This window comes from Chanos chanos, chromosome 3 (genome assembly GCF_902362185.1).
Source record: "Chanos chanos chromosome 3, fChaCha1.1, whole genome shotgun sequence".
Classification (NCBI taxonomy): domain Eukaryota; kingdom Metazoa; phylum Chordata; class Actinopteri; order Gonorynchiformes; family Chanidae; genus Chanos; species Chanos chanos.
This window is the reverse complement of record NC_044497.1, coordinates 42,700,001-42,719,462: the sequence shown is the minus strand read 5'-3', so window position 1 is coordinate 42,719,462 and position 19,462 is coordinate 42,700,001. Positions and strand designations below refer to the sequence as shown.

The following is a 19,462-nucleotide window of genomic DNA, read 5'->3' as shown; positions in this document are numbered from 1 at the left end:
GTCAGCAGATGTGGTCATATGTGTTCATGTTTGATTTGTTCATATCTGTGGAGTTTATGGCCGTAGAGAGTTGTAGAAGATTTTTGTTCAGGATTGAGAGGATGAGGGAGCAGTGGGTGTATGTGTGGTTTGTGTGTGTGTGTGTGTGTGTAGAAGAGCACTGCAGTATTCTCAGTAATATGACTGTGTATTTGTCTACTCATTGTCAGGTGAGTCCAGAGTTTGTGCGCAGTGGAGAGTTTACCTTGGAGAGAATGGGGGTGGTGTACAAGGCCAAAGCCCACCTTAAGTCACCTTTTGACCCTGAAAACAAGCGTGTCCGGGGCATCTACGATCTCCCACAGGAAGAATCAGGCTCCTGCAAAGCCAGAATGTAACCTTGCATTTTGCTTAGGCTCTGAGTCACGGTGAGGTTTATGCACACTGGCCAGGACAGAGGGAAGAGGCCAGCGCATTTGCATCACAGAAAGGATTCCAGGAAAAAAAGAAGACAGATCAGCTCTGGAGCACTGATGAGATCTTCCACTTCCATCAAATGCTGGAGGGTGATTGGTGATGTCTGAGCAGATCAGACAGCCATATCACAGCTGCAAGATTACGTGGTTCAACCTTTTACATTTCTGCCCCCACAAGATGAGCAGCAGATCACAGCTAACAGTGTTTAAACAAACTGTCTTTTGTGCCTGTAGTTTCCTACATCTTTTTTTTTTTTTTTTTTTTAAAAACAAAATAACATGATTTTAAATTTATGTGTAGCATTAATTTTTTTTAGAGCTGTCAAAATGGGTTTTTAAAGTTCAAGAGAGTGATCTCAAATTCTGTTTGTGGCCTCTGTACTGGAATCTGGAAAGATCTCTGTGCTCGTCTCTGTACTTGTTTTTCTCTGTGCTTGTCTCAAGAATCATTGTTTTACTGTGTGATTGCAGTGCAGCAAGATCAGCTCCTCTTTACATGGTAACACTAAGTGTAAAATCAAAATGTGATGTTCAACAGATCCTCCCCAAATATATTTGTAATTTACTATGATAAAATTCATAGAAAGACCAGCCCAGTGTAGTGAAACAGGTGTTTTGTTGTTGAAAGGTTGATATAAGATGAGTGTGTGGGTTAATGATGAGACTGTTGTTGGTTTTGCTGTAGCTGTAGCTCCAGTGCTGTTTTGTGTGTGTGCTGTTCTGTGGCTGAGAGACGTTTACCTATGCATGCTGGACATTCAAGTCATTCCCTTCGATTTTTACAAGAAGTTGAACTCCCTATTGAACTTTGAATCACCGTGCACAATGTTAAAATAGTGTTATCTGGAATTGCAGCTTTGTTTAACTAACATCTTAATCATATGCTGCTTTTGGGTATTACATTATGCTTATGTGGATTTATAAAATGGATTTGAAAACAGTGAAACAAAGTGTCATCATTTGCTTCAAAGTCATTAACTTTGAATGTTTTAAATGCTTCTGTTAATGGTTTCAGTTAAGTCTAATATTGACTCTCTTATGTGAATGAGTCACTGCCGTCTAGCCTAGTCAGTGTAATCTGTTCCGGTTATTTACTCCCAATTTTTTTGAAAATGACCGTCTGAATGCTTTAAAGATTTTAAGTGTGTAATATTTTATTTCATTTATGCTGTAATACACATAATAAATTGGTTACTGTCAGCGTAGATCCCCTGTTTCACAGGCCATGTGGAGGTATTTTGTGTTGGCCTTCAGGGGTTGCGGTTCGGCTCAACTTCCACTGGAGTGTTGATCTGGGAGGCGGAGCCTCGTCCCATCTCGCAGGGGTAAGGAGGTCTTTTCAACTGAGTGGTTACCAAGGGCAACTCTTGCCTTTCCCATTCTCCCTGACAGAGAACAAAGAAAATCAAACAGTTTGATGGCAGTGAGATTAAACTCCGAGTCATTCAGGATCACATTCATCTCTGTCTCTTTGTTTAGTCAACTGACTGTAACTGATTTATGGACTGTGAAATATTCATTTCAGAGATTTTTCATCTAAAGACTCTGCTAAACTTGGCTGTCACTAAACGATATGTCCTGATCTTGTTGATTTTTTTTTTGTCTGTAATGACTGAAAGGAAGAGCAGGCTTCACTTAACTTCCGTAATCTCTGATTCTGGTAAAATGTATCTTGGAGGAAAAGTTGGGACTAATGTCTGAATTCTGCCAATGTGGCATGTGATTGGTAGAACTGATGACTCACAGGGAAGAGCTCTGCAGTGGATTGGTTGCAGTGCATGGAGATAGGGGAGGTATTGTAGAGGGAATTGAGCACCTCCCCACTGAAGGAGTCCCAGGTGAGTGAGGAGAACTGTTCCTCCACACTCTTTTGAGCACAGCTACATGTGTCATCTCCATGAAACCTGCAAAGAGGAGAGAGACAGAATTCTTAACAAAATAATAATAATAAAAATAATAATAATGATAATAATAAGAGGATATTAAAGCACCATATTCAGCTTAATAATACACAAACTATTGTGTTTTCCCAGACTTAAATTTCAGACAAAGTGATGTTTTCTGTTTGTTTTATTTGGTTCATATGTGCTCAGTCTCTACCTGTTGATGAGGTTGAAGTATTTCTGCAGGTAGCCTAGGTCCACATGGCTTTTACACAGTTCCAAGAGAGTACGCGGATAGTAATGGACATAATTTACACACATCTCCTCCATGATCCCAAATCCACCCTAAAATAAAGAATAAATGTATCCAGTAATTGCTGCTACACATGCATCTGATCTTATAACCTTATTGGTTCCCCTTAATGGCTAGGTTTCTGTTTTGGTCTCCGTGTCCTGTTTAACTGTCTGTATATTTTGATTGTCTCTGTCTTGTTGGTTAAAGACAAACACTGTTGGGAACTCATGTGGAATAGAGGCAATGTATGCACAGACCCCAAAGCAGAATAAAGCGGTTATCACTTATGCATACACTAGACGGGACTTGTTGTCCAGACTCATGGAAATGTTATGTCAGTGTAAGGAATGGCTGACTTCACTGTAACCATAAAAACACAGTCTTACTGTAAGTGTAACACTAGCCTCATCAGGTGTGATAGGGGTGCAGATTTATGAAGAGGATCAGCTGTTCCTTAAAAGTAGTGAGAAACTAGTGTGTGTGTGTGTGTGTGTATTTGTGTATTTTCTGTAGCTCTGCACTTTAGCTTACTCCTCCTGAACAATATTTGGCAAAGTGGCTGTGTACCTTGAAATATTTAGGGCTTAAACAAATGAAAGCTAGACACATAAGCAATAGGTTGAATGTGCATTTCTAAGTGTGTGTGTGTGTGTCTGTCTGTGTGTGTGCACATCTGTATACCTTTAAGTATCACAGACATCTGTGCATTCATGCTCATATTATGGATATGAACTTACCACTGTAGCTTTGGTCCGGTCTTCAGTGTTATACGTACACTTTGTCACGAGGACATCGCCCTGTTGGATATAAACGTGTTTTAGATTATGTTTACTTAAAAAAAAAAAGGAAGGAAAATAACAGAGGCTTGGCAAAACTGTTATAACTAGCAGCTGTGGGAGTGTATGTTTGTGCATGTCTGTGTCTGTGTTCTTTACTGACAGTACAGAAGAGTCATATAGTAGAGTCATTTCATGACAGCCATCTTAGTGACTCGTGCCTTCAGAGTGCTTCTCAGAAAGCCACCAACAGTGGCAAAATGGAATAAATGGGCAAAACTCACTGGTAAAACGTTTACCCTGTTCCTCAGTGTTCGAATGATCTGTGGATGACAGCAAACAGACGTGTTAATGACTCGCACACATTATTTTAAAGTATACGGGGTGGGGGTGGGGGGGGGGCAGTCCGCTGGGTGCACCCTAGGTGCTCGTGTCTGGCCGGGAGCTCTGCACACGGCTGGAACTGGCATTCAGACACCCTCCGAAACCCAAAGTGCAACAGAGTGGTGGTGCTCCACTGAGATTGGCACAAGATCATCCAGGATGTTTGACTCCATGGGTGGAATCCATGTTGTGGCGGATGATGCTTGTCACTGTGTTCGTTAATGCGAACACAGTGGTTGTTCACTTTCTGTAATTGTTCATCATGTACTGAATATGTGCAGCACACTGTCCAGTACTTTTGAGTGTTTATGATTATAGCCAATTGTATACTCTTTTAGAAAAAGACATTAAGAAAGGCCAATGCTTTTTCAAGTAGCTCCCATCTGAAATACTAATGGCATAAAACAGTAGTATAAATGGTACCAGGATGAAGAGTTGCACTTTAGCTAAGTGCTCCAGTCTATGTTCTACTGCCTCTACTACTTTATAAGTAAATCTATTCATTTGGATAAATTATTAATGTCTTTGAACATTTTGTGCATGTTGTAATAAACAATTTTATCACAAAAATACCTAAAAGCATCACTGTATTATATGAGGGCCCTATTTCCCACTCCACCCCTCGCATGCACTAATGCTGTAATACCTGGTAGTGTGTGCTGAAGTGCTTGTCTTCTTGCACCACCTCCACCTCACGACCTCCTCTCACCAGAACAGTTCTTACAGCGCGGCCTGCCAGATGCGTGTGTAGCTGGGATGCAAAGATGTAGATTCCCCCTGCAGGCAATGCCTGTAGAGAGACGTGGAGAGAGGGAAACAGAGGGAAATTGAGAGCAAGAGAGAGAGAGAGAGTGAGAGAGAGAGAGAGAGAGAGAGAGAGAGAGAGAGAGAGAGGACATGAAGAGAATACATGAGTGACAGTGACCTGTGTTGTGAATCAATCATTGCAGACACTTTCAGTAATACATTTAAAATGTTCACATCTGAATTCAGGTGTTACATGTCTAACTGTGATTTCAGTTTGTATCGTACTCTGCTTACACTCTGTTAGAGCATCTCATCTTATGTTTGTTTAAACTATTGACAACATGGAGTCATACTTTTTAATCTTTTCATTTATTTGTGTTTATCGTTTACTTATTTATTCAAATCTCTTGTATCATGGTATCTTAATATTTTTTTTATTTTTATGCCTCAGTGAAGTATTACATGCTGCCTCACTGTAGTATATAGTATAATGTTGCATTTTCACTGTATTCATCATAGTCATACTACTATTCAACTGTATTCATTTTTATGACTATTTTTGTAGAGTAATAGGGGGTGAAGGCTGATTATGCCTGTTCTGATCTGTGGCGGTGCCTTCAGTGTTGTTGTTTTAGTGAGTAGCTCAGCTCTGACCGTCTGTGTGCACTTGGCTGTACAGTATCCAGTGAGATGGAATTGACTTTGGCGGGGAGGAACGGCCATGACTGGAGTGTAGACCAGACCCAGCTCCATAATCCCTGCATCATATCTCCTCAAAGAAGGAGTGTAGAACAGACGAATGCCTGAGGAGTCCCTTCGCCCTGCACACACACGCACGCACGCACACACACACACACACACACACACACACACACAGATGGAGAGGAGAGGCAAATGCAAGGAGAGTTTTAAGGGTTGAAAAAGTTGTACAGAGATGGAGAGAGACAGAGGACTGGCTCAGCTGAGGTTGAATTCTCTGAGGACTGGTGTACCTGAGATGAGGTGTGGGTTGTGGTAGTGGACCTCCAGACGAAGAAACCTAGAGGAACCTGCTCCTCCCATGGGCAAACCAGCATCAGGAGGATAGTAGAACGGCTACAAACAGACACACACAGAGGTCACCGCACGCATAACGGTAATGTAAATGCAAACGTAAGATCGGTAGTTCACCGATACCCCAGAACCAAGTTGCCAGGTTTGGCCAAACAAGTACCAAAATTACTTTGAGTAAAACCCAATGATATGTTCACTCAATGTGTGAGAATCGTAAATTTCAATCACTACATAATGGATGAAAAGAAATGTGATTAGGGTGAAACATGTGGATTTATCATTCTATTTAAAACCCTCAAAGAATAAAAATCAGTCCAAGAACAGGTTTATATAACTGTCCTCCTCACTCCTCCACTTTGTCTCTCCGCCTCTTCCTCATCTCTATTTTTTCTCTATCACACACTCCCTCTCGTTTGGCACACAGACCCCAGATTTCCCTTTCAATGAGGAAAACCAGAACGGAAAACGGTGATCCGTTGAAAAAAAAAAAAAAAAAAAGGTCTTGAAATTTTCTCACCTAATCTCATCTCCCCAGCTTAGCATGCCACCCAGCAGAACACATGATTTGTCTTTGTTTCGCACCCCTGTAATCTAATTGGAGACCTCTAAAAACTGGCACAGGGCCCTCCTTGGCTGCTTCTCTGTTCTGTCAGTGCGCCTGTGGTTTCTTTTCATGCCTCACTCCCATCATCACATTTTCACTGAAGACCAGGGTGGCACCCACCTGTAGGCGAGCTACTCTGGCCGCAGTGCCAGCCAGCCTGCCTGCTCCCTAACATGCCGGTGTTCATAGAGATATCATACTTAGCTCCAGAGAGGAGCTTATAGGTCCGTCTTACCAGCTTTGAGAAATGAGTGACACTGCTATTGGATGACAATATGCTACAGACTTGGGAGTGTGTGGTTGTGCTGCTTAAGCAATCTTAATCTACGAGTCCTGAGTGGTCTGTGGATACATTTACTGTTTGTGGATCACTTGGTCTGAAATTCACAAAGTTTTGTGAATTTGTTTCACTTCCCCCCATTGTTTTAAAATTGTTGTTCAGTTGTGATTTTGACTACAGTTATTTGTAAACCTGTAGCAGTAACATTTATTCTGCCATTATTTGTACAGTCTCACAGACAAACACAGACAAAGTTTGATTTATTACCTGAGCTCCCAGGGCCCAGGCAGCCAGCACGTGGCGGCAGTAGTTGATTTCACGGGGTTTCATTCTGGAATCACAGGAACCGCTGTACTGAGGCACTGTATCCATTGATGGAGAGCACTCAAACACCTCCATATGATGCACAATGGCCTCGTTACCTGGGGTGACCACTGCCTCATACTGCAGACACACATGATATCAAACAGTCACCTGATTGGCTATGGTATAAGAGATGGCTTGAATCCTACTAATGGTTTTCATACCTCTAATTCTACCAAGGAAAAGAAGAGGATGAAAAAGGAATACCCCAAAAAAGGGAACATGTATTTCTTATCCTACAGGAAAGTCTAGAGACATTTTTCAGTTGGGACACTCTGTATTCCTGGTGAACAGAGATCCTCCCTGGATACACATACTTGATATCCTGCATTCAATAACAGTCTACTGTATGGAGGCAAACTGAGGAGTAGGAATGACAGATCCACTGACTCCTCTGACCCAGCTCAATGAACAGAGAACAGAATGAGCAATTCTAGATGAATAAAAGATAGACGAGAAAGCTAAAGGTATCAACTCTCACTTCCACGCTAATATTTTAAATGAATTTATGCTGAGAGGCATTCTTCATCAGGATCAAAGGGTTACCATGACGATGTGGTTCTTGGGCATGTCGGGGGGCAGTTCATAGATGTGGCACCAGTAGGTGGTCTCTTGGGTAGGGATGGTGACACTAGGAGCAAGGATCTCCATCGTACGGACGTCTCGTGGAAGAGGAGGAGGGGGTGTGTCTGGCTGGAGGAGGAGAACACGTTGTACCCCAGGATGGAGGAGGGACAAGTTGAGCTGCTGGACTGAGTGGATAGGTCGCTCCAGCACTGCGTAGATCAGATGGACTGTACCTTCCTGCCAGTGAGAATAGTCTTATTGAAAACAGACCAAGCACCCAGACAACATACTGCTCAATGTGTCGCCCCCCCCCCCTTTTCTCTTCGTTTTTCATTTTTAGCTCCTGTTTTTCTTTTTCTAAATGGATGATAATGAAAGCTCTCCTGTTTCTTGGCCCCTCTCTTTACCTGTCTGTCTCCAGGGATCTCTTTTTTCAATCTCTCTGGTTCGTTCTTTCTCCCTCCCTCTCTGTCTTTCTCTTCCTCTCTGAATAGAGTGCTGAATATTATACTGCTGTACCTCAATTACATAGTCGTGAGGGTCACAGGTGCTGAAGGGTCTTTTGAAGAGTAGGAAGAAGCCCTCAGGAGTGTGCTTTGCCTCCAACAGCTGGTAGTCCTGCTGATGGTCCAAGGACACCATGCCATGGCTGTCACTCCAGGCATCCTACAAACACCAGTTACACAGAGCAAACACACACACACACACACACACACACAGTCATAACATTCAAGTGTTACAGCAAACTGCATTATGCCCTCTCAGCTTTGCACACCACATTGCACATTGGAGCTAATCTTGCTAAAGGCACAAGAAGTCTTTTGGTTTCAATGCAGAGACACTAGCAAGCATGTTTAATACCATAGAAGGGTCTCTTCTTGTCTGTGAGTTTTCCTTCAGAAGTATATAATGGCATTTAACAGAGGCTGACCCCTTCCCCAGGCTGCTCATGCACACAGAAACTGGAACTCTTTCAACTCGAATTTAAACGTGATAGTAAGACAGTACTGTACAGGCCATGTGAACTAGAGAAATATTCCGTCTCAAGGAGGCAGCATGCATTGCTATAGCTGAATTTGCCTGCACTCACCAGCACCCTCGTGCCAATATATTCATAAGTTAAACCTACCGTGTCTCGTTCCATATCTTACTTTCTACTTTAAGTACAAGGATAAATCTAAACACTTACAAATTCCTGAATTAAGTTGGAACCATGTGTGTCGTCTTTAATTAGCTTCTGCGCTTATCTTGAAGGATGCGCACCGCACAAGTTTGTTAAGACCCTGCCATTCGAGGGTTTTACACCAAACCGGGCGGCCATCTAACCAAACCTCGCTCCATTTAGCATTACTTTTGAGCGAACCGCACCTCCCGAGTACAGAATGACAGAGGATCTCTGATGAATGAGATAAGAGACCGCAGCACCTTCTAGGAAAAAGTGCTCAAGGGAAGGTGAGATTTTGAGGACAAGACGTGTCTGGATGCCAGAAGTGGAAATGCAGCAGTTTGGGTGTGTGTTTTTCCTAGGCGATTGTAACCAAACCCATCAGTAAAAGTTATTCAGGCTTAAGATCTGTCCTTGGGCTCGGGACTAGTTAAGTTTTATCTCTTTTAGATACTACTACTACTACTACTACTTATTATTATAATTATTTAAAAAAAAAAAAAAAGAAAGAAAAGCTAAAATCGCCTTTTAGGTTTAATTGCCAACGCCAAACAATTGAACGGAATGTTATTGTGAGCTTTATGTACGCGCAATTTTCTGGAACATGTTTTCAAAATATTTCTTAGCGTACATAGTAGATTGGATGTTCTGTAAGCTATACCATGTAGTAGATGATGTTCTGTGGGCTATACCATGATGATGTTTTGGTAAATATAGTTTCAAAATCAAAATTTGATCAACCCTTTAAACAGAAAATCTTTCCACACCATCTTAAGACTGCTCTGTGTGCTGATTGTGGTACTTACCCCAAAGTAAGACTTTTGTCCATCGTCCCAGAGTACCACCAAGTCAGCATTTGTGAATTCGCCTTGGTCAGACATGCCCAGCACCAGGCCATGATGTGGTTCTCTAGCTCTCAACTCCAGGTAGACCTCCTGCCGAGAGAAGCTGACGTTCCAGGACAGCTGTAACTGGCCTCCGGGGTCCAGGGGAACGGCGAAGGGCAGAGGGGTCCTAGCCTGTCCAGCAGCCTGGTAAGAGGCCACCAGCAGCACCACCAGAGTCGCCAGCAAAGTCAAATACATGAGTGTCACGTCGTGGAGGCGCAAGTCCTTATTCAGCAAGCGCATGCTTTGAGGAGAGCTCTCTCTTTTTTTTCTCTCTCTTGCCTGATAGCTGTTTGATATTACCTCAGTTTCCTCTCTTTAACCAAACAATTAATCTCCTTTTTTTCTTCTTTTTGAAAGAATTTTCTGTTCTCTGACTTGTTTGTCTTTCCCGTCGCCGTGTTCTCCTTTTATATATCGCTTTTGTCACGTGACATCAGGTCTGTCAGGTTGTCCTGCTTATTCAGAATTCCCTCCCCCCACATAAATTTTTGTAAACTTTCCTTTTTAAACTTGTTGGCTCAGTGGTTGACTTAGACCCATCCTCTCTCCTCCTCTGGCTAATCCTCCTCCAGTTCTGGACTCCAAGTGTTTTGTCCTCCTCCCCTCTTGCTTTGGAGCTGGGGCTTCACTGCCCTACTTTCCTTGTCCCTTTCGAGGTTTGTACCTGTCCTTATATTTCTGGCTGCTGGGTTTTGGAGAGTTGGGGCTCCTGTGAGGTGGATGTTTGCATCAGTTCATTTTCAGCCACCAGCTTTTAAGAGCATGGTCCTGTGACAGCGCATGTTTATCAAGGCAAATTGTGTTAGCTTGCTTAACGAAAATTCAATTGTTCTTTTAGCCCTCTGGTCAAACCCTTTATTCAATTTTTGTTTCTCTCCTATTCAAGAGCAGGATGCACCAATGGCCTGTTGACCATGACTAGAATGTGAATTTTAGGAGCGTGTGTGTGTGTGCGTGCGTGTGTATGTGTGTGTGTGTGTGTGCGCATGTGCTCACACCCCCTAAATTCACATCAGGTAGCATTTTTTTAAAACATTAATTGAAGCTGCGGTTGATTCGGCTATAGACAGTAATATTTGTTGGTCTAAGGGATCAATAGGAGACCCCCGGTGATCTTCTATCACCTTTCTTATCTATTGGATAAAAAAGGCCATAATGCCACTGTATTTGCTGTGGCATAAAAACATAATGCCTGCAATGGCATTTTTGCTTCTCTTCAAAATGAAAGTGTAAGTGGTTAAATTTTCCTTCGGTGCCCAATAAAGGATAACAAATTATCTTTGTGCTTTGTGTTTTTACAGTAGTGGAAACAAAGGACATTAATGACTGTATCTGAATGAGTGTATTATTTGCTCATTTGTTCATTTGTATCTGGCCATGATCTTCATTGGCCAGAAAGAGGGTAAAATTAGTGTGATGAATCAAGCAGAAAAGGTCAAAATAAATAGAGTATAATCTTTAAATAAACCTATTCAAATGTCCTAATACGGTTGCCTCCATGCGGATGGGGTTGGGTGGGGTTGGGGGTGGGCATTGTCGGTCTTAGTTCTGCTTTTATGCTCAATGATTAACAAGTGTAAGAGTTTATGTGCACCAAGTGCTCTCATGATGGTTGTTTTTCAGGTATGTCTTTGAACCTTGTGATAAATAAACATGCCATGTGAATGCATGTTATTGTGATTCATCTGTCAGCTGGCCAGGGTTCTATTTTGGTGGTAATACTGGGAATACTGGTGGAGGAGTGTCTTTTACAGGTGAGAAAATGATAGGCCTTTAACTATAACTGTTTTTTAACAGCATTATAACAGAATGAAGATAGAACTCAGTGACTCAAGCAAAGTACAAACACCAATCTTCTCCCTATTGCCATGGCCCCCAGGGCTGAAGAAAACACAGTCCAACAGATGTCAATTATCTGTTCTCAATCGGCAAACACACAGACACCATGTTTTTGGAATAAAAGGTTACCACGGCCCCTGTGGCTATCTGGGGAGGGAGATAGAGTGATGGAAGGAGGGGAGAAACAGTTCAGGGTAAAGAGAGGAGCAGATGTTTGTCTGGTCAGCTAATAAAATGAAGGGCTAAAGCCAGAGGGTGAGCACAGTAGAGGACCAGTGGCCTGACAGACCAGAGACAAGCCAGGCATGCCTTTCCTTCTGCTTCCCTAATGCTTCAGCTGCCCGAAACACAGCCAGCACTCAGAGTAGACAGATAAAGACAGAGGGAGAGAGAGAGAGAGAGAGAGAGAGATGAGATGGAGAGGGGATGAGAGTGGACAAGAGGGGTAGGGACAGAAGGGTGTAGGAGAAAGACAGAGAAAAGTAAGGTAGAGAGATGGAGCACAAAATAGATATGGAGAGAGTGGGAGATAGAGAAAAAAGGTGGGAAAATGGCGTGGATCAGAGAAAAATGCTGGAAGAGAGGCGAAGTAAAGGAGAGTAATCGGGAATCGGGTGAGATAAGGGGGAACAGAGGGGGGGGGGGGAGTATGGATGTATTGACAGACAAGGCAGAAAATAGACCATGTAAAAAACATAAAGCAACAAGATCAGTATACCTAAAGCTGAGAGAAAGGGTCGGTGAGGAGGAGCAAAATATAAAATCAGTTCTGGAATATGTTAGCTATGTTAGCTAGACCTGTGAGAAGACAAATGATCTGTAGAGGATGCTGGCAGCATTTATGTATGTTTTATTTTATTAACGTAAGGCAGATAAACCAATAACAACTGAGAGAGAGAGAGAGAGAGAGAGAGAGAGAAGGGCTACTGCACACATACACAACCACATACTCTGGAGTCAAATGGCCTTGGGCAGATGCTGACATTATCCAGCCAAGAACATTGAGTCTGCACCACCTCCTCCCCCGAACTGGATGTGCGCACACACACACACATACACACATACACACACACACTTACAAGCTGTCCTGCTCTGTGTGTGGGTAGACTCTTGGGGTATTTCATGGTACAGGATGGGTATCTCTTAGTAATGGGAGAACCAGGTACTTAAACCAGGTACACAGTGCACAGTAAATATACCACTGTTCAATCAAATCTGAAAAAGTTTATATGTTCCAAGTCTTAACAGAGTGGGACCTATACAGACTTGCTTATGTAAGACTCTTTAACTCTCTCTGAGTAAATCTAACATTGGTGAATTTATTTTTATTTACTGTGTTGTTTCTCCCTGAAAGAACAGGCAGCACAGCTCCAGCTTGTTTCATCTCATGTAATCTGGCATTTTAAACTAAACTGAATGATACTGGATTAAATTTACAACAATATATTATGAAACAGAATGGTGCTTTAGATGTCTGATTTCACAATCCTTTCCTGGTAGAGATTTAAGTGGTGGTTTCACTCGGTGGAAGCGGAGTTGTTCAGTCGAAACCACGTGCATGATGTCGAAACGAAAATACAAGGAGAGGTAATTAACATTAGCTCCACCAAAGCCATTCGAAATCGATAGGAGAGGCCTCAAAGTGTTTTATGTGCGGAGTTGCTCAGTAATGAAAGTTTAACAATGAACAAATTCTACGGACATCTCCAAACGAAGCATTCCCACTATCGGAGCAAATCAAAAGAATTTTTCCTGTGCAAAGAGACTTTCAGGAGACGGTGTTTTGACAGCTGTTTTTAACAGAAAAGCAAGTCAGTCATGTTTTTATTTGTGTATGTTAGCATTTGAATTGTTTGGTTCATGTGTCTGTTAGTTGGTAACTAGTGTGTTGCTAGCTAGCTAACATTACTTGTCAGTGTTGCTGACGTTATCTTTCTAGCCGTGATTGACATTTCGACATTCCGTCCCCGACTTGCGGGCTTTTCCCTAAAGTGGATTAGGCCGCAAACAGCATTTATTCACATTGTTTTGACAGTGGAAAAGTCAGTAATTTGTGTGTTACTTGTGTCAGTTTCTATGCCGGACAAATGTCCGTGTGTGTGTGTGACTAATGTAGTGACAAGTTAGAGTGGTGATTTTTAACAGTCCTCTCTGTCATCTAAAAGGCATTCACAGACAACAGAGCAGCAGTGAAGGCATCATACCAAGTCAGCATCCACATTGCCTCCACTTTCTCTCTTCTTCTTCTTCTTCTTCTTCTTCTTCTTCTTCTTGCCCAGAATAGATCTGCTGGTTGAAAACTTCAACCAGCCACATACCTCTTGTTAAATTTTCTTTCCTCTTATTCTTCTTTTTCTTCTTCTTCTTCTTCTTCATGTCAGGTCAGCATCATCATTTTAAAATAAGCCAGTAAATATTAATCAGAATGTTGCTAAATGTTGGGGTTTAAGGCTGAAGGATGGGGTGGGGGGGAGGGGGTGAAGAGTTGAGAAAGGGGTGAGCAATAGAAAAGAAAAGTAGAGCATTTTTGTTCATTTAAAAGTGTTACAAAATTTTATGTACATATTTTATGAGGTGGTGAGAAAACTTAACATTACACTCAGTAACTTTGATTATTGTTGTGATGTACTTTATATACTTGACCGCAGTCCCCACTCCAGCTGACATAGTGAGTGTATTGCCTTATTGCTTCTATGACCTCATTTTTCAGTGCAAGTTCATAGTCCAAGTTCATAGTGCAAGTTCGTCACGAGATTTGTTGTGTTCTTTAACAGTAGTTTATAAATGTAGATGTTATGGCAATTCATGATGTATTTTTGTACATTTGAGTCCCGGGGAGAACCAAATTTCTCGTTTGGGTCTCGAGCTGAAAAAGTTTGGGAGCCCTGGCTATAAACCATCTTACCTTCAAAATCTTTCTTTTTTTTTGAGGGAGAGAGAGAGAGATGGTTGTTTAGAGATGCAGTTGTTTAGAGATGCAAAGCATAATAAAGAACTTCAATACCACAGAAACATATGAGTCAAACAGCAAAAGAAATTTATTGGACATGTTCAATTTTTCAACCATCACTGATCTGGCCCTCTTATAGCATTTCACTCAGAGAAAACAGCTATAATACAGCTATTTTAATGTTTCACTTAAACATGACTTATAATAAATAAGGACTTAGAGTACTTACCTCTGGCAATGATTTGTATAAACAGTCATTGAAAACTGAATAATGGGGTAAGAGAAACATGTTTCTGCATATTTCAAAATGCATTTATGCTAATTTGGGCATAAATGCATAGGTGGTTTCCCCATATGGTGATTCTCAGTCTCAGATACCACGATGGAGCTCAGCATTGGGCAACACACATCCCAGACACCAATTATTATCATCCACACTGAAATCCTTGAGCAGGCCATACAGATGGACCAGTGATCACTTTGGCTTCCATCCAGCTCCTCCTGCCAGGCAGGCTCAGGAAACATGTGTAATTGTTATCCATTCCTACTAGTTTCTTGTGTCATCCTTCACATGAATGATCCATAGAATAGCTTATGTGCATGTGATGGCCTGTAGTGATCATATGTGGTGGTAGATAAGCCTGAGTGTGTGTGTGTGTGTGATTGTGAATGGACAAGATATTCTCCATGTCCATAGCATTTGGAAAGAATTTTCCACTCTGTGTTGACCACAAATGACCGCTGGTTCCATCAAACAGTCAGTTTGGAAACAGTTATCAGTGAGAAATGGGCATATGACTTGCGGACCCTTATATGGCATTTCCTGACGAGTTCCTCGACCACAGTGTCACTTGTGAAGTAACGGGTGAATATGTCCCTGTATGAGCAAGCAGTTCACAAGTGCACAAGTGGACTACACTCCACTTATTTGACTGTGACATGTGCTGAAAATAAACTAAGAAGATGCGCTTATTACACCAACAGTCAAGAAAAGAAATAAGTTATTATATTTCACATATTGCCAAAAAAAATAGAAAGATTAAACTTGACTGAACACCAGCTATTCTATAATCCTAAATCTTCAATAAGTCTGACTCATACAATATGATTCTATGATCAAGACTTTTTTATTTCTTTAACTTTGTGATTTTGACGTTCAACCAAAGTGAAGCCAAAGCTGTGATGACTTAATCAGCAATAATGTTGAGTTGCTGAACCATCCCCGTGCCCACTAAGCAGTTCAGTAAGCACTGATGAATTCATTATGATGAGATCTTCTGATTCCGAGCCTCGTTGAGTCCACTCACAACCTCTGATGAGTGCATCACCAATGCCAGGAATTGCAAACTCGTCTCCACGCACTCCGCAAGCGTGAGGAGATTTATAACAGGTTTGAGCCCGTGAGATCAACGGTAGCAATTACTCCGTGCGCAGATACGGACGACAGCGCTGGTCAAACGTTGGCAACCCCCAAACGCCCGTAAGTACCGGTGTCGGCAGAGAAAACAGGCAGAATGAAAATTCCCCACGGCCATTTCTGACACTAGAGGAAGGTTTCGACCTGACAGGAGATTGCGCTGTGATATGGAACTGTCGAGATTTCTTCTTGCGATTAAGGATGCGAAAAGTGCACCTCGTGCTGCTGCGTGTTACATTCAGCTTGGCTGTTTTGTTTCCATGTTCCTGTTGGGCTGACATACATTTTTGTTCATGTTGATCAGCGAAGATTATCATTTTTACATCGGGCTCCTCTGATACAAGACTTAGTTTTACCGTTGTGTTTTACTAGCCTAATCTCACTTTACACTTCGTGACGAGATCCTCTGTTTTGTGCGGCAATAGGCTGTAGGCTATAGTTCACATTGACCAACATGGGATTCTTTTGAAAAGTGGTCTGTTGTATACACAGCGTTGAGAGATGCGACATTCTAAAGCGATTTAAGACAAGACGAAGTAATACACGGTACGACTCGGTTACAAAAGTGTTGGATTCCGTTGTAAGATAAATGGAGATTATTATAACTGAGAGAAATCATTTGAATTCAGTGAAATCATTTTTTCAAAGTAAATATTTTAAACCTTGATTAGTATGTTTTTTCTTTACTACATTACATCCGCCGTCGCCTAATGTTCAAGCCGTTCTGCGAAACCAAAAGAATCGACGCAACTATCTCAGAAGGCGGCTGTTACAGTTCACCCGGCTGAAACTAGCACCGTTCGCCGGAGGCAAGTGTCAATAGTCTACCACATGCTAGCTTCACCGATACTCAAACCCGGGCTTCGCCAAGCCAAAACGTTCGCAGATGTGATCTGGCACCATTCTACTATTTGTGCAGGTACGTTTGCGGCTTTTTAAATTTTATTTTCACTGCCTTACAGACACTGTGCAGAGGTCCCAGCTGTTTGTGTGTGTGTGTGTGTGTGTGTGTGTGTGGAGGGGTGTGTTAGTAAACTTGCTCAAATCCCTCTTAAACATTTTATAATTGGATGATATCACTTCACTGACTGATATGGTATAGATCAGTTATTCAGTGAAAAATAAGCAACAGAAAATACCGAGATGTTTTCTTTCGTTGTCGTTTGCCTTCGTGTTCTTGCAAACTGGTTCTCTGTCCATGGTGCTGAAGGCCAGAAAAGTTTAATTGCTCTTATGACTACAATTGACACCATTCGTTCTGCTCCTCTCTAAATCCTAAATGAGAAGAATGTGGTGGAGGTTGCTAATTTTATGTTACTTTAACTTTATAAAGTTTGGCTCTGTCACAATTGAACACAGCCAGTTGAAATTTCATAGACAGCATTTCACTGAGAAACATTACCATAAATTCAGCATCAACTCAGTATATTTGCCATGTTAAAAAACAAACAAGCAAACAAACTTCCGACTGCGATGGGAAAAAAGTACACATCACTGAGCTTAAATATCAACAGCGCATTCCATTATGTGTTATGTTGACAACTCTTTCCATATACCCATACCTACGTGTTAGCAGTAGATAAGATGGACTCGTGATGAAAGGCTGGAGATATACAATAAGCAAGTCTAAGCTCTTTTGGTCAGTGTAGTCACCATGAAAATGCAGGGCTTCTATTGGTTACATACATACACATGAGCTTTCTGATTGGTGGCTTGGTACCCATTGCTAGTGACCCTTTCAGAACTCATAACCCCTTGAGATGGAATGAGTGACTGTCTGGTTTTTTATTGTTATTCCTCCTTCAGTCAGTAATAGATGAGTCTGGATGGGGGATGGGCACTTCCTTTATAATAATGTTAAGAACTCCTCTCCTCCCCCAGTTACCCTTCTCTTTTACCTTCTCTCCCTTCCCCCTCTCTCTCTCAGTGAGTATATATGTGTATGTCATACACACACATTAATTGTAAGCTGCCCTCAATCCAATAAATACATGCAAAAAAGTGACAAGAGTGTCATCCCCAGAGAGGGAAGGACCTGAAAAACAAGTTCAGTTCAGTTCAGTTCCATGGCATTTATTTCAACATGTGCTTCCCAAAATCTCTCATTATCTGTTCTAACCTCTGCTTTAACCCGATCTGTAGTGTTTATTGAGTTGCGGCTTCATTTAATTCTCTGCCCAGGATTCTCTAAGTGAAGGCACGGATAAGCATAACAGCTGCTAAGGGCACTTTCTTCAGTTTACATCACAACAGTGGTGGAAATAAGAGCCGTAGAGCCGACAGAAGGACAACTGTCATTAGCGCAGCTTGAATTTTTTAATCTTTTATGCACATAGATGGTTATGAACAGATATATATGCCCCCAATGCCTTTCAGAATTGCTTCTGAGCAGCCACCTGTGTTTACTGGAGCCCTTTGTCTTTGCTTGTCTGCAAAATGAGAGCACGCCTTTGATTAGAATCAGTCACCCTCAACGAACATGAGCCGCAATTTGCAACCCTCCTTTTCACTTCTCTCTCCCAGTAAGACAGGCCCTGCCCAGCCCAGCCCTTCCACTTCCCCCACACACTCTGATCATCACCCCAGTCACCCTCTACACAGTCATGTCCTTCACCATTTAGCCCCTCCATCTTTCCATATATCTCTGTCTCTGCATGACCCATCCCCCTCACACCTTCACACTGTCAGTGAAATGCCTCTTCGCCTCCAGTCACATGGTCACGTCACTACCAGCGACACAAAGACAAACACACATAGACGCGTACATGCCACCATTATGCTGTCTACTTAACAGTAACCAACCAAAAACATAGGATGGCATGCCTTTTATTAGTAAGAGTAATCAAAGAAATCAGTTGATTGTCAGTGCTGCTATGTAGATTTTACTGACTTCTTTCTCTTTTAACAAATGAATAAAGCAGACTGTCCTTCTCCCGAGATTGTCTGGGATTTTTCCCATGCATTCCCAAGCACAGTGTCGAAGCACTGAAGGACGCGCGGGCTACGTTCCCATGTTGTAACATGTTCAAAGACAGTGTTTCAAAAGGAGCGGTGTCCCTACTGACAAGCTTCACACTGAAACAAAACACTGGAGATATACTTGAAATAAACAGCAAAAGGATCTTTAGTGGCCATGTGCCAATATGGCAGGCAGATATAAAAAGATTAAGGAAGGAAAAGAAGAGCGGAAAGAAAAAGGAGACTGAATGGCCTTAGCTGTACTCAGCTGCCCTACAGGAGTCACTTTGTCAGATGAGGAGAAAGACAAAACACACATATGCACGCGCGTACCAACAGACATACACACACCAAGTGGGCTGACAAAGGGGCTTTTTATGTAACTCCTGTAAACACAGAGTCTGTGAGCCATCAGAGCTTTACACAAGGACAAAAGGCTCAAGGTTGTGAACACAGCATCTTTAGATGATCCACAAACATACACCACTACTGCAGACCTGGTCTTTTCTCACAGATAAAAGACAAGGAGCTATCACCCCCGAATCCTGTGATGGTTGATCCAGATTCACTCAACACCAGATTAAGAAAGAGAGCAACTTCATTTTAAAACACTGACATAATAGGAAGAAACACAGAAAGCAAAGTAGAGATTCCTATCCTTATATTCATATTTATCATCACCACTGTTGGTTGGTGCTGAAACTTCTTACACGTTAAGTTAAGTCTCCGTGATTGCACGCACACAGTGAATTTGTCTCTGCATTTAACCCATCCAACACAGCAGTAGTGAACAACAGACGCAGGAGCAGTGGGCAGCATTCCTCTGCGCCCAGGGA

At 42.1% G+C, this 19,462-nt stretch overlaps 2 protein-coding genes across 2 annotated transcripts in view; one reads left to right on the top strand and one right to left on the bottom strand.

Annotated features, from left to right (window-relative positions):
• Window positions 1-714, top strand: part of sardh (sarcosine dehydrogenase) — a 31,382-nt gene extending 30,668 nt beyond the window's left edge. The window contains exon 21 of the mRNA XM_030769552.1: window positions 210-714. Coding sequence (XP_030625412.1) covers window positions 210-377 — 168 coding nt within the window. The 3' untranslated portion in view covers window positions 378-714. The remainder of the gene's footprint in view (window positions 1-209) is intronic.
• Window positions 715-1,705: 991 nt separating this feature from the next.
• Window positions 1,706-9,702, bottom strand: dbh (dopamine beta-hydroxylase (dopamine beta-monooxygenase)). Its single transcript, XM_030767904.1, has 12 exons — window positions 9,379-9,702; window positions 7,927-8,073; window positions 7,387-7,644; window positions 6,745-6,921; window positions 5,533-5,635; window positions 5,195-5,361; window positions 4,440-4,583; window positions 3,694-3,732; window positions 3,371-3,430; window positions 2,556-2,683; window positions 2,200-2,359; window positions 1,706-1,840 (listed from the first exon to the last, which is right to left on the bottom strand). The coding sequence occupies exons 1-12, from the start codon at window positions 9,700-9,702 to the stop codon at window positions 1,706-1,708; spliced, it is 1,842 nt and encodes a 613-aa protein (XP_030623764.1).
• Window positions 9,703-19,462: the final 9,760 nt, after the last annotated feature.

Bases quoted from the DNA above. Each gene is read 5' to 3' on its own strand.
- dbh (XM_030767904.1), bottom strand. From the start codon at position 9,702: ATGCGCTTGCTGAATAAGGACTTGCGCCTCCACGACGTGACACTCATG. The intron at 6,922-7,386 runs GTAACCCTTTGA...GTGTGTCTGCAG, and splicing joins CCAAGAACCACATCGTCATG to TATGAGGCAGTGGTCACCCC. The intron at 5,636-6,744 runs GTAATAAATCAA...GTCTGTTTGTAG, and splicing joins CCTGGGCCCTGGGAGCTCAG to CCGTTCTACTATCCTCCTGA.